At 34.0% G+C, this 14,773-nt stretch overlaps 1 protein-coding gene across 3 annotated transcripts in view; it reads right to left on the reverse strand.

Moving 5' to 3' along the window:
- LOC128155461 (dynein axonemal heavy chain 8-like) overlaps positions 1–14,773 on the reverse strand; it is a 160,603-nt gene that overhangs the window by 7,063 nt on the left and 138,767 nt on the right. For 2 of the 3 annotated variants that reach the window (XM_052817170.1, XM_052817169.1), the window contains exons 74-84: positions 8,793–8,931; positions 8,545–8,659; positions 8,106–8,296; positions 5,381–5,502; positions 5,043–5,161; positions 4,678–4,880; positions 4,470–4,543; positions 3,793–3,945; positions 2,287–2,442; positions 1,395–1,511; positions 827–928 (exon numbers count right to left, since the gene is read on the reverse strand). In XM_052817170.1, the coding sequence (XP_052673130.1) occupies positions 827–928; positions 1,395–1,511; positions 2,287–2,442; positions 3,793–3,945; positions 4,470–4,543; positions 4,678–4,880; positions 5,043–5,161; positions 5,381–5,502; positions 8,106–8,296; positions 8,545–8,659; positions 8,793–8,931 (1,491 nt within the window). Of the gene's footprint in view, positions 1–826; positions 929–1,394; positions 1,512–2,286; positions 2,443–3,792; positions 3,946–4,469; positions 4,544–4,677; positions 4,881–5,042; positions 5,162–5,380; positions 5,503–8,105; positions 8,297–8,544; positions 8,660–8,792; positions 8,932–14,773 lie in introns of those variants that run through there. The other variant, XR_008239603.1, reaches the window with a different exon arrangement.

A 14,773-nucleotide genomic window follows, 5' to 3' on the forward strand; every position in this document is an offset into this window, starting at 1 on the left:
TCCATATTTAGCTTCCTAACAGTTTTGACAACTTTACGAGGTTTTCAGCCATCTTTGTACTTTCATATTAGGCGCGCGGACTAAAAATAGCCGATATATGAAGCTCGGATATTTTTGAAATATAAAAAAAGTTCGGTAAGGTATCGTTGTATTAATGGTATATGCATCGATCCAAATATCATCAAAATAAATACCGCGATGCACCGCTGCATCGGTGGATCGTCCCATCCCTAATACAGATCTTAATACATTTAGTTGACTCCAGATATATATACATGTACGATATAGATCTGTGATAGTTATTTGATATGCTTATATCAAAACTTCACAAAAAAACCCAAAAGTTCATTTTGCCTGGTTGATGCTCAGAAGTAAAGCTTTAATGCATGTTCACTATTCTGTTCTGTATTACATCAGAACCCACCATTTTCCCAAATTTTGGAAAGGGCTTCCTTGTTCATCAAAACAAGTGCTTAGTTTGCTAAATGCCAAGAAGTATATCTATAAGACAATCTTTAGAAATAGTTAAGATTTCACTCAAAACACAACTCCTTGGAGGATTGGGAAGGGTTTAGAATAATGAATTTTACAAATTTTTTCTTCCCATACATATGCCATTACATCAAAATATACAGTTGAAAATGGCAACAGTGTTTCAGAGAATTTAACAAGTTAGAATGTCTAAAATCTACAATGACTGACAAACACTGATGAGCATCTGAATGACTTAAGTGACCTCAATATGTGAACCGAACATCTATACACCAGAGTTGACAAAAGATACCAAATGGTACCTTATAATTCAGGTAATATTGCAAATTCTTACCCTTGCAAAAGTATTAAGCAGTCGTTTGTCATAATCATCAGTGACTCTACCTCCATACTGCACTTCACCGAGCATGTATCGAACTGTTGTCCAAGAAATTCCCTGGATAGATGAAAAATTCAATGCTTGATTACATTGTTTCAGTTCAGAGTACAAACATTATCTCTTTGAATCTCATGATGTGTGTTAAGGTGGTATGGGACACCTCCATACTGTGACGTATTTCCAATTGAAATAAACAATAACCTCAAGTATAATTATAAAAAAAATTTCTTTTCTCTAAATTAATATCTAGCAGCCTGGTGCAATTGGTTAGAGTGTTAACTAAAAACCTGTAAGTCGTGAATTTAAATTTTACTGGGGCTTTTCAATTTTTAACTTATTTTTTCATCAAGTATTGTGAAATTTGATATTTCTAAAACAGTAAAAGTATTTTGATTTATTGTAACCACATTAATATCGACAGGTGTCCCATACCACCTTAAAAACCCTTGGACAAAAAGAGTTCTTGCTTTCAACAATCTTTTTAAAATATAAAATGAAAATCTTGAACACATGATACACATACCCTCTTTACATCCAAATCATCCAAATGATTCTGCACAAACTGCACACTAGCAGTCCAGTCTGAAGAATTGAATTCATATGGAATATTCCATCCAAGTGGACCAAATTTTCTTCTTTCCTGAAACAAAATATTTTTTTGGTGTTCTAAAGATTTCCATTCACTTCATATTAAGTGCATCTTTTAATAAAATCAAGTAACATTAAGAACACTCCCTGGGCATATGCAGAACATGTATCCCCGTCCTTGCAATAAGAATTATTTTCAAATCAGGAACATTAAACATGCCCACAAGTTTCCTCTATTGACTAAAATATACTTAAAAATTAATTAATTTATTCATTAAAAAATAAAGTTTGAGTTTTCCTTAGGTTGCAGGGATAAACTCCAAGGTCAATTGAGAATTTTTTTTTTTGAAATAACAATGGTGTAATTAAACATGGAGCCAAGTCTTATATATTTCAAACATTTCAAACCATCCAAGAACAAGAACGATCTTTTCTATACTAACAATTTAGAATTTCCACATTTCCTCTGCAGTATTTCCTTTATGATAGTGAGACTAACAAGGTCAATTATACAGACAACAAAGGTGTTGGAAATGGTTTACATGAGAATTGATTGCAGACTATTGACCATATTGACACATAGGCAATAGTCATTTTATTAGACTGTCTATAGGAAAAGTGGGTATACAAGAGACTTTATGATGTACATGTTAACAATAATTATACACTCAATTTCTTCTTCTTAAATTTAAAGTACAAATACATGTAATATAATGTGAAATTCTAATTGATTTGTTGAATTGTATTTCTCTGGTAATGTTGCAGTAACAAACATCAAAAGTTAAATTAATTTTCTCTTAGACTAAAAATGGCATATTTTGATTTACCTGTACAACAGTGTGAAGGAAAGATACACCAAAAAGCATTGGTCTCCACTGAACCATGTTGCTGACATCAAGGAAATCCTGGGTGATGCCTGCATATGTCCTCTTTAATCCTGCTTTAATTCCTTGGGGTGGTTCATTTGTGAATTTGATAGAAGTCTACATAATTGAAAAAGTACATAAAAGTTAATTAGACATCATCAAGACGGTGAATATCTCAAATGACCCAGCTTATATTTCCCATTCATAAAAATATAAGAAAAATGTCAATTTTTGACTAATTTTGATTGAATTTTAGAAATACATGTAGCATCACTTCTGACATCATATACTGCCAGTGAGTGCAAATAAATCAAATAAATAGGTGAAAAATATATTTTACATCAACTCTTCTAACATTTTATTGTACCTGTAACACTTAAAAATGCAAATCATGGGGGCCAAATTCAACTCATATCATATATAGTTCTTTGCAATCGAGATTTTTAAAAAGTAATTGATGTACATATGATAAAAATGTATTCAAAGCTTTTAAAATCTCAGGTCATAAGCAATCTTTGCATGAAGTAAGAACTTCCAATGTTTCAATGTTTATGGAACGGACACAAATTTTGCAGACAGACGGACGGACCAACGGACAAGGCGATACCTATATACCGCCCCCCCCCCCCCCCCCAAAAAAATTTATTTTGCGGAGGGTATAATGACTTGATTGATATAATAACTCCAATTCTTTGATTATTGTTAAATAATGTCTTCTTTATTACCAAGTCGTACGAATGATCGATCTGTTTTTAACAGTTCTGTGTAAAGCAATAGTGTTTAACCGGATAGGGTACAAAAAGTGAAGTTTTAAATCCAATCATAACACGACATGTTTGTGAAACACTTCTGCTCCCCTCCCTTTGAGACCTTTGCGAAGAAAATGAACGGAAACTGCAATTAATTGGAACTGGAACTCTGTCAAAAATTGCTTGATTGTTTTTAAAATCAAACCTGACCTAGATATTTATATGATAAATCTTTATGCCAAATTTCATGTCAGTAGGTGCAACCACTGCGGTGAAAATGAAGGAAACTGTAAATAACTGTAATTTTTCGAAGTCCAATGGGGCATAACTTTGTCAAAATTGTTCGATCGTACTTAGAATTAAACCTAATCTAGATATATGATAAATCTGTATACAAAATTTCATTTCAGTAAGTGCAACTTCTGCAAAGAAAATGAACGGTAACTGATGAAGGACTGACTGACTTACCGACAGCAAAGCAATATGCCCTCCCTTCTTTGAAGAAGGGCATGATCATTGCTCAAATAAAACTGAAGTCCGACATGAGATAGGCACATGTTGAACAAACATTGGCCACCTTACAAAGTTAACAGGTGGCTGGTTACTAATGGCAAATTAGGGTTAACTTTAGTCAACATAAGTAAAATAATTAGATCAGAGGCAATCAGCCATATGAAATAAATGATGCAATCACATTTATCAGCGAAACAATACTTGCCTGCAAAAGACTAATTGGAAATCCTGCATGTTCCTCTGTTGTAATCCAAACTCGGAAAGCCTCATGAATCTGAGGAGTATCAGTTATGGTATCCAGCAGTTCATTCATGTAATCCAGACCCAAATGACAATTCTGTAACAGTGCCCAGCCACCCTACAAACAGTGTCAACTCAAATTCTGATTCATGAAAGTCCTTTTTTTTTTTAATCTCAGGGTTTCATAACAATAAATGTAGTTCATTCTAAAAGTAATATCTCCTTCACTTCAATATTTAATGACTCTTCCACTTTTTAAGTAACTAATATTCCCTAAATCAAAAATGCACATCAAGTCATATGTGCTTTTCATGACCAATGATATTTGATGAAAATAATATTATTTGTAAGAAACTAGAATAATTGGCACCATTTATATTTTAACACATATGGTCTAACAACCAACAAACATTAGCAAAGAACACATGATCTTCTAATAGGGCATACCAATTGCCTACACCTTGCAGATATTGAATTACAGATAGTTTTACATGTTGAGAAAAACAAATTTGGAGTATTCACTCAAAACGCATGCTTGAGTACAGTAATTTACAGCAATGTCAACAGATATGAATAAACAACCAATTCAAAGTAACCAAGATGTAAACAAAGAACAAAAACAATTAGGCCGTGTTATCTTACAGTGTGCATGAACTGAGATATTAACTTTCTAGCATGGACCTCTTGTCCTTGGCCCATTGATATAGCTCTGAAATCTTTGTGAAAAAATCAGATTTAATGTACAATAATTTTAACTGTTATGTATGTGATACTGGTAGGTAGTATCAGGTAAATCTTGCTAATGTATATACTAACTTTTCATTAAGTAATGTTTCAGATATGTGTATACCTAAATGGCATTTCTTTGACAAAGACTCAATTTGATTGGTTGGGTCCGATCCCATTGAGAGGAGACATATAAGAGGTGTTCTGGTATCACTTTCTTCCCAAGTCTGGGTCAAGTTAAGAATGACTGACTCTGCATATCTTGGGCCCATAGAGTCAGCAATGTACTTTCTGGCTTGTGGTATAGCTCTGTCTGGACACCAAGATCTAGAAACAAAGTTCTATGTAAGAGCACTGTCAAGCAGAACATTCCCCTTTACAACAAGTAATGTATTTAATAGTGATCATCAGACAGACAGACTGTTTATTTTTAAATTCATATGTACTATCATATTAAACATCACGAAACAATAATAATTTTAATGGTACCTAATCAGCAAAAGCCTGCGGTAAGCATCAAGTGAGGTATGATAACCATCTGGGATATGCTCCTCTTCAGGGGCATCTGTATCATACCAATTTTTCCAAGCTTTTTCATTTCGAGATACCTTTAACAGTCAAACCATGATTCATTAATAAAGATGGTCAGAAGTTGGTATAGTGTACTACTATTGGTATTGCAGGTATATATATAATAAAAATCAATTATGGATCGTAATTAAAGAGTCAATACCCTCTGATATGCATTTTTGATAATAATATGGTATTATACACTTGTTTTTAATGAATTTAAGGCTTTAAAAATTTCTTATAAAGTCTTGTAAAACCTGATTAAGAATTTCTGAAAACTGCGACAGTCCACTAAGCTGAACCAAGTTTAACCATGTCATATCCGATATCCACCTTGAAGGTTTTTGCATGACGGCATTCAAGTCAAGTGCTGCTCCACCTGTTAATAGCAGAGAATTAACATAATTCATGGTTAAAAAACAAATTGAAACAAGAGGCCCATGGGCCACATTGCTCATCTGAGCAACAAAAGCCGTAACTATGATCAAATCGGCACTACAGTATAAAATTCAAAATATTTTGACAAGTAAGTACAGTAGATCTTGCACAAAAAGTTTCCCTTATTGTAGGACACAATAGCATAGACAGACAGATGGATGTGCAGAAAGACAAATGGACAAGGTGAATCCTATACACCTGTCCAAACTTTGTTTGCAGAGGGTATAAAAAGGAAAGGAATCAGCTTTAATGCTGAAAGGTTATATGAGTTATTCACTTTTCATTGCTAACTTGCATATTCAGTCTGATGCTAGCGAATGTTGATAAAATATCATCTAACAGTGTCTAAAATAAACAAGAGGCCCATGGGCCACATCGCTCACCTGAACAGCAGTTCCTTGTAACATTACATTTCGTAGCATATGCTTTTTCTATTTTAAACATTGAACCCCTTTCTGGGGACCCAGTAATGGTCCGAGGTTTATGGTTGGCTTGAACAACATAAATAGTAACATAGGAATGAAAATGTGTAGCACTGCGGTGGGACCGCACGTACACAACCTGAAAAACTGAACGTAGAAGAGTTCCACTTCAAGAGGAATAACTCTCAGACTGTACAGAACATTAAGAAAGTTAACTCTTGGTTCCACTACATTAGAGTTTACACAATTTGAGGATCCTTGCATAGTAATCTCACAAACTGTAGCATTATAGTTCTCGAGAAGAACTTTTTAAAAACATTTTCAATATATCTTTCTATGTAAAACTTTGAACCCCTTTTGGGGCCACAGTATTAGTCCAGTGCTAAAGTTCTAATTATTTGGAATCTACATTATTTAAGGATGATTGCATAGTTATCTCACAAGCTGAAGCATTATAGTTCCCTAGAAAAAGATTTTTCAACATTTTCCCTCTATATTTCTACGCTAAACTTTGAACACCTCTTGGGGCCCCAGTATTAGATTGAGGTCACGGCTTTTATAATTTCGAATCTACACTATCTGAGGGTGCTTACGTAGTTATCTGACAAATTGATGCATTGTAGTTCTCGAAAAGAAGATTTTTAAACATTTTCCAAATATACCGGTACTTCTACATTTAACTTTAAACCCATCTTGGGTCCCTAGTATTAGTCCAGGGGTCACTAATTTAAAACTGTCGAACCTTCATTATCCAAGGTTGTACGCATGATAGTAATCTCACAAATTGAAGCATTGTAGTTCTTGAGAAGAAGATTTTTTAACCTGTTACCTTTATATTTCTATAATAAACTTTGACCCCATCTTGGGGCCCCATTATTGGTCCGGGGGTCACGATTTTACGAATTATGAATCTACATAAGCGAAGGATGCATGCATAGATATTCCACTAACTAAAACATTGTAGTTCTTGAGAAGAAAATTTTTAAACTTTTCCTTTGTTTTTTAAAATGTTTAAATTTTGAACCCCTCTTGCTGCCCATCAATTGTCCGGGAGTTACAATTTTTTGAATCTACATTATTTAAGGATGTACATGTATGCATAGTAATATCCCAAACAGTTGCACGATGGTTCTTGAGAAGATTTTAAAACATTTTCCTATATATGTTAAAATCTAAACCCCTCCTGGGGCCCCACTTTTGTTCGGGGGTCACGATTTTTTCAATCTTCACTATATATACAACCTTTTGTGTATGTATTGGCATTTTTGGAGAAGTGGTTCTTGAGAAGAAAATTTTTAAACATTTTTCATATGTAGTTCTATGTTAAACTTTGAACCCCGCCTGGGGCCCCAGTTTTGGTCCGAGGGTCACGATTTTTACAATTTAGAATCTTCATTATACATACAAGCTTTTGTGTAAATATTGGCATTTCTGGTGCAGTGGTTCTTGAGAAGAAGATTTTTTAAACATTTTCCTATGTATTTCTATGTTAAACTTTGAACCCCGCCTGGGGCCCCAGTTTTGGTCCGAGGGTCACGATTTTTACAATTTAGAATCTTCACTATATATACAAGCTTTTGTGTAAATATTGGCATTTCTGGTGCAGTGGTTCTTGAGAAGAAGATTTTTAAAGACATGCACCCTATACTCACTGTTTCGCAATTATCTCCCTTTTGAAAAGGGCTGTGCCCTTTATTTTAACAATTTATAATCCCCTTTCCATAAGGATGCTTTGTACCAAATTTGGTTAAATTTGGCCCAGTGGTTTTTGAGAAGAAGTTGAAAATGTGAAAAGTTTACAGACGGACGGACAGACAGACAGACAGACGGACGGACGGACGGACGGACGACGGACAACGGGTGATCAGAAAAGCTCACTTGAACCTTCGGTTCAGGTGAGCTAAAAACCTGGAGACCTTTGAACCTTAAAGTTAATGGGGAATTTTGGCTATCCTGCATACAGAACCATTTTATAGACTTGTACACTAAAGGTTTTTAAGATACTGTCTGTAAACACATTGTTATAGGTAACAAGATGATATTTACTTGAATTTCAATGAATAATTGTTAGATTAGATTTTCTCTGCAATACAGAGGAAGGTAAAAAAACCTACAAACTTGCCTTTGATAAATGTCTGAAATTCTTCTGGTTTCACCTTTCCTTGTTGCATATCAATTTTCAAGGTCATGAGCAATGTGAACAGAAACTTGTGCGACTCGTACAGACCTCTGCAAGTGTATCTGAATACTTCGAAAGTTAGATACTCAATGATGTTGCCAATTCTTTTAGCAGGCACTGGACTTTTCTCCGACCTGATGGATGCGAAAGGGATACATGAACATCAAAAATACATGCTAGTGTTCTTAGTAGGAAATAATAATTATCAAAAGAGCAAAATGCATCATGCAACATTGCTACCTGAAAATTAGCCCAAATGTAAGTAAAACAGAATGCATGCATAATTATTAGTTTGAAGAAGACAGATCAACAATCACTGCAATATGGCCAACAAAGGGCATCTGCTACAAAACCAGTAACTCGTGACAGTTTATCTACCTGCCTTGTCATTGATAAATCAAACAGTCCCAAAAACTGCTTCAGAGAAGTTTGGTACATTCTGTTTACCATACTCAAGTCACAAATTAGAAAGTAAAGGATGCTGCCTCGTGTTGCAACTACAAGAGAGAATGGTATCATCAGAAAGTCAATGAATATGATTGTATACAGATGATATGCTTAATGCAAATCAAATATATAAAATTTGATACAAAAATCCTTCAGCTCTGTTAACATCAATGATTGGAATACCTGGTCTAAATTCCTCACGAGCTTCATTGATTTTGATTTCTGTCTCAGCTGCAACACTTAACTTTTCACTGACCTCCGCTGCAGTTACTTTTGTTACTGACAACACTTCAATCAGGGATTCATCATCAACAAGTGATCCCTGCAAATGCATACAAAATAATACTTCTGCACAAGCTAAACTCATTCATGGATGTTTTCATGAACAATAAGAATGAAAAGCGCACAGATTATAAGAACAAAACATATAGTTAATTTGTACTCATTTCATCCCAAATATATGAAGAGGAAGATATCTGTGAGCCACTGCTGTTCAGTGATACCCCCACTCTGATGCATGTGAATATACAAAATAAGCAAGCTGACAATTACGAGGGCTCAATGGTCATGGCCATTTTAAAACTTTTTTGAACTCCTTTAGAATACCCAAACTTTAAAGGTTAGATATATCAATTTTTCTTTACTAAATGATAGTTTACTGCTAAACTAACCATATCTAAAATAAAATTGAGGTAGATCTGATGGCTAATTTGTTGACCATCAATCCTTCTTCACAGGAAGTTGACTTCAATCCAGTTAAAAAATGAATCCTACCATATGACATGCCTTAACGAAGAATGTGTTTAAATTCTAAGCATCTGTGATTGATAGCTGCTAAGAAATCTTTGACGAAAATTGTCATTGAACAGGAAATTGATGCCTGATTGGTCAAAAAATAATTCCCACTATATAACATATCTTAACTTGCACGAAGAGAATGTTGAAAGGACGAGTGCACTTATGGGCCCCGGTAAAAAGTGAAAAAATAAAGAATCAAATTAAGCATATTTTTCCCCCTAACATTATCTATTGATATCTATTCCATAAGAATTAACAAGTTTTAGCGCTGAATTTATTGTTTATAAAAAGCACGAAGCTTTAAAACATAGTAGGGGTCAGCAGACATTCTTGATTTTGTATAGTAAATCGAGGACAGGCATTCATTTTAAAGCCTTTGTTTACTGTCAACCTAACAGAGTACAAACGTGTGGAAAAGACAAAATACGCATTATACATTTAGAAAACTCCTGTGAAAGTAAGAAGTTTGTACTCGGTCAGGCTGGTACCTAAAAAATGAAAAACGTATGAAAATTTCAAGGTTTTTCCTATAGCAAGCGAAAGCTATTACCTGCGTGACCCATGTTTGAACTCACGCGTGGAATAAATTATTTCAAACAATCACGTGGTTTCTATCCAGGTAAACGTTTGTCAAATGTGCTCACTGTAAAACATTGACACATTTTAGATCGCTTTCCATCATCTTTGTATGGTCAGGAATGTTTGTTTGTCACTATGGAAATATGCAACTTCAAAGCTTCATTCAATTTTTTTTCAGACGTAAAATAATACATAAAGTATAATTCAGCAAACGTGCCACTCGATCCACCAACAGAGCAATGTTGATTTAAATGTATCCTCCCACTAATTTAAGGTAATGATCCATACGTCACAAAACAACGTCTGACGTAATTCACGCGTTATTACGTCTTTTCCGTGCCCGATCTAATCGAGACCTAACGCTAAAAGGTGTACATGTGTTTCAAAACAAAAAAATCAAGCTGACCTAGAAATTAATTCAAAACAAATCTATTAAAAATCCTGAAAACTGCAATCAATTAGCCTATTACTCAGCGAAATGAGAAATTGACTGGGTTGTGTCGATTGAGTACTCGTTTTGAAAATACATACCGCTTACTTTTGTCCTGCATAAACATCAATTCATTACAAGGTTGAACTTATTCCAATTCTTTGAACGTTAATCCCTGAAGATGCATAAACATCCTGACCGAGATCTATATTCCAGTGCATAAGGGAGATAAATACACAAGGGGAAATAATTTGACTTATTTCATCTATATTCTATATTCGCTTAGCAACGAGCATAGATATATTTTCCCACAAAAAATGTTTTTAGAATTAAAATCATGCGCTTAAGAAAAGTTATTTCATTTTAAGAACAGTCTTTAAAACCAGTAAAAAAAAGTTGAATAGAGGTTTTGTCTTACAGGCATATATCAGGTAGTTAGCATTATCCAAGCGTGGGACTGCAATTTCTAAATACCGATCTCGATCCATAATACTTACCGATATCCAAAGATACAATCTTTTGCGGACTAGATAATACAGATTGATCAACAGTTTGTTTAAATCATGTTTTCCCTTACCAAAATGAATTGTTTGCGGCAAACTTGCAGCAAACTTGCCGCAAATTTTCAGCAAACTGATTAGTTTACCAGAAAACTTTAGAACTTGTTTGCCGATCTTTGCCAGTAGTAGCGAACTTCTGGTAAACCTCTTATATTTTGCCAAAAGTTTACCAGACACCCAATTATGTTTGCAGCTTCTTCGCCAGAAGTGGCAAACTTTTGGCACACACCTAAAAATTTGCCAGAAGTTTATCACAAACATTTCTTCTTTTTTCTCTGTTTGTTTTACTTCGTGAGCTTGCCAAAGCTTTACCAGAAATAAGACTTATACAATTTCATATACACATTCAGCACAAATTTAAGACTGTCAATTATAATGAATTGCTTTTATAATTTGTGTAAAGAGAAAAAATAAATCTAATTAATATTTTTGGATTTAAGTTTTATTCTAAGATAGTCTCGATAAAAATATTATTACGAAAATAAGATCAACTTTAATCGCATGATGCTTCATAATGAACCCCCCCCCCCCAGACCCCACGTATTACGTGAACACCAACCTGTCTGTTCTTTTGTTATGCTATATTCTTTTTTCCTACGTTCAAATATCAGTCAACTTGGATTTGACTATATAAACCGCTTGATGTTGAATCATGTAGATTGAAGAGTTTTCCGTAACGTTATGCTGTTCAGTGTTTGTTTCTACTTTTACTTTTGTTTCAATGTTAAGCTACGCGCGCGCTGATTGGTCGATCAATAGCTAGCCGCCAATTTTCACATTCGATGCTGCCATGTTGTCTGCCATCACCGAGATGGTAAAGTGAATGAAAATAAGGGAATAAGGCTGTGCACAAGGTAAAAGAAACATTGTCAATGGAGTGTTTACTTTTGGAAAATCCACGGCTAAACGGAGGACGAATATAAGTGAATGAATCGAGTCTCAACACCCATGGCTACTGCATGCACCATCTGCATGATCATGAGCACGTTTTTGAAAAAGTAAGTGAAGTAATGAAAACATATTCGTTGAATGGCAGTTTAAACAGTTATTGGAATTTAAAACGAAAGACTGTGATCTTTTATAATGAGTTTAACAGTATAAGGCCGTCCCTATGACAATGCGGGGTGTCGAATCGAGCAAAACGCTCGTTATTGACATCGTTGTGATGCATGAACAAATGATTAAAATTTATTTAAACAACGCCAAATTTAGGAAATTATCATTACATAGTGTAAAAGTACATTTTATATGATTTACATTTTTATTACTTAAATAAAGAATTCATGTTCTACTCGCATAGTCAGAGTTAGAGTAGGCCTAGTGCAAATTTGTAGCTTTATATAGATTTATAGATTGAGTAAGTATATGATAGGCTAACTTGTTTTAATCTGAAAACAATTGTGCTTATATGAAATCCATTTATCTTCCCAATAGGTGTCTGCCCTGGTGACTGGGTTACACAGACCTAAAGAAAACCTTGCCAAAAAAACACCCCACTGATTTTATGATCAAATGATGCAACCAAAAAAGAGTGAAGACAGAATTTGTGTAAGACTTACGTAGAAAAGCATATAAACAACAGTGCTTAAGTCTGACCATTCCATTGTGGGCATTATTGTGATATTCGGCTATTTGTGTGATATTGTTTATGTGTGAAATTAAATCGGAGAGCACGTACAGGAGACTGTCATAAAAAAGACATCTAGAATGCCTTAAAGAATCCGTGATTAATTGTAACATGACCAGTGACCGTGCAGGGCTTAATTGTGAACTACCGGTAAAAGTATCGACCTAATTTCCGAAAAATATGGTATATGGTTTGAACTTCGCTCATTGTGAACTTTTGACAAGTCCATCTGTGCATGCATGTTGTGATCAAACTGCATTCAAGTTTATCGATCTGCAACAACAAATCATCACCTATCGGTTGAGTACCATTTGTCAAATTTCAATATGGTTTGTTCATCAGTTTTGTGTTTATTTTTGAAAGAACTATATATGATAAGAGTTAAATTTGGCCCCCATAATTCGCCATTTTTTAAGTGTTTTGGGTACAATAAAATGTTAACTAATTTTTTAGAAGAGTTGATATAAAATATATTTCTCATCTATATATTTGATTTATTTCCACTCACTGGCAGTATATGACGTCAGAAGTGACGCCATTTCTATAATTCAATCAAAATCAGCCAAAAATTGACATTTTTGTTATCTATTTACGAATGGGAAATATAGAGCGCATGCTTGAACAAGGAAAATTTTTTTGTCACTTATCAGTCTTGGCTAGATACATCTCTGATTAAAATATTTTATTTGTTCAAGAATGCGCTCTATGTTTTCGGAAGGAAAAACTGCTTGAAAACAAGCTGTTTTACGCTAAAAATGCAAAAATGGTGGGAAAAGGTTGTCTTTACAATGTCATATTTCTAAATTGTGGGCACTTGAACCAAAATGAATATTATGTAAACACATCACATACATATCTGTACTAAGAAAACAAAGAATGATAGTAAAATGATGATGTTCATTTTAGGGGGCCATTTTAGGCCCTTATCATATATAGTCCTTTATAAAATGTGTAAAATTTTAAGTTAATTACTTGTGTCCTTTATCTCTAATTTTGCTGCAACTGTTTAAGTTAAACAACATCTTTGTCAATCACCAGTAGAAGTTATTTGTTAATTGATTGAAAAGCATAGTACATGTATTAGTAACTCATTATTAAATGATTATTAGTGTTTATTAATTGTTTTTCTTATGTTGTAATATCTTAAAGTTGCTATGTCTATCTGTAAGCTTGCGGCAAATTTGCCGCAAACAGTTTGCCGGAAGCTAATTTGCATACGAATTCTGAACTTGCTGCAAATTTGCCGCAAACAGTTTGCCAGAAGCTAATTTGCATACGAATTCTGAACTTGCCGCAACTTTGCCGCAAACAGTTTGCCAGAAGCTAATTTGCATACGAATTCTGAACTTGCCGCAACTTTGCAGCAAACAGTTTGCCAGAAGCTAATTTGCATACGAATTCTGAACTTGCCGCAAATTTGCTGCAACTGTTTGTCGCAAATTTGCAGCAACCTCTCTGCAAATTTGCGGCAACTGTTTGCCAGAGGCCTTATATTTTGGTAAGGGTTCTATTTAACAATAATCTAAACATTTATTTTAGAGTGATGAAATAATAAACCTATGCACAATTTAATTTTTACGGATCTTTTTTCAAAATATATATTTTAATGATTTTTACCCAAAATACCCCCATTGTGATCCTGAAAAGGCCGATCCCTTGGGTAATTTTATTTCCAATTGTTTAAGGGCGTTAATGTGTAAATAATATCAAAATTTTAGAGAATTCTGTACGTAAATAAAATTATGAGCTTAAATTCTCTTTGAAAATTTATTTCATTTTATCTCATTTGTATGCAGATTTATCTATTTTTGATAAATAAGCAAGTGTAACATAAAAATTTTTGTTTTGAAATAATAATTCCTTTATTTTACATAGGATATAAGTCAAAAAATTATTTTGTGAAATTCTAATTTCAGGCTTAGGCTTATATTCTTTATGTATGAAAAAGCGCCATTTTCCGCAATCGGTTCTATTTTTAGCAACGACCCTAGCTTTTATAATACCGATGGACCACCCAACAGGATAAAATTTGATGAGAACATATCCTCAGATACATGTTTGAAAAATATGAAAAAATTCTGTACGCATTTTATTTATCTAGTGGGGTATGGACCATTACCTTAAATAGACACAATTCAAGTAAGTTCGGTTCGATTAAACAAGAGGCCCA

This window comes from Crassostrea angulata, chromosome 7, assembly GCF_025612915.1.
Source record: "Crassostrea angulata isolate pt1a10 chromosome 7, ASM2561291v2, whole genome shotgun sequence".
NCBI lineage: Eukaryota > Metazoa > Mollusca > Bivalvia > Ostreida > Ostreidae > Magallana > Magallana angulata.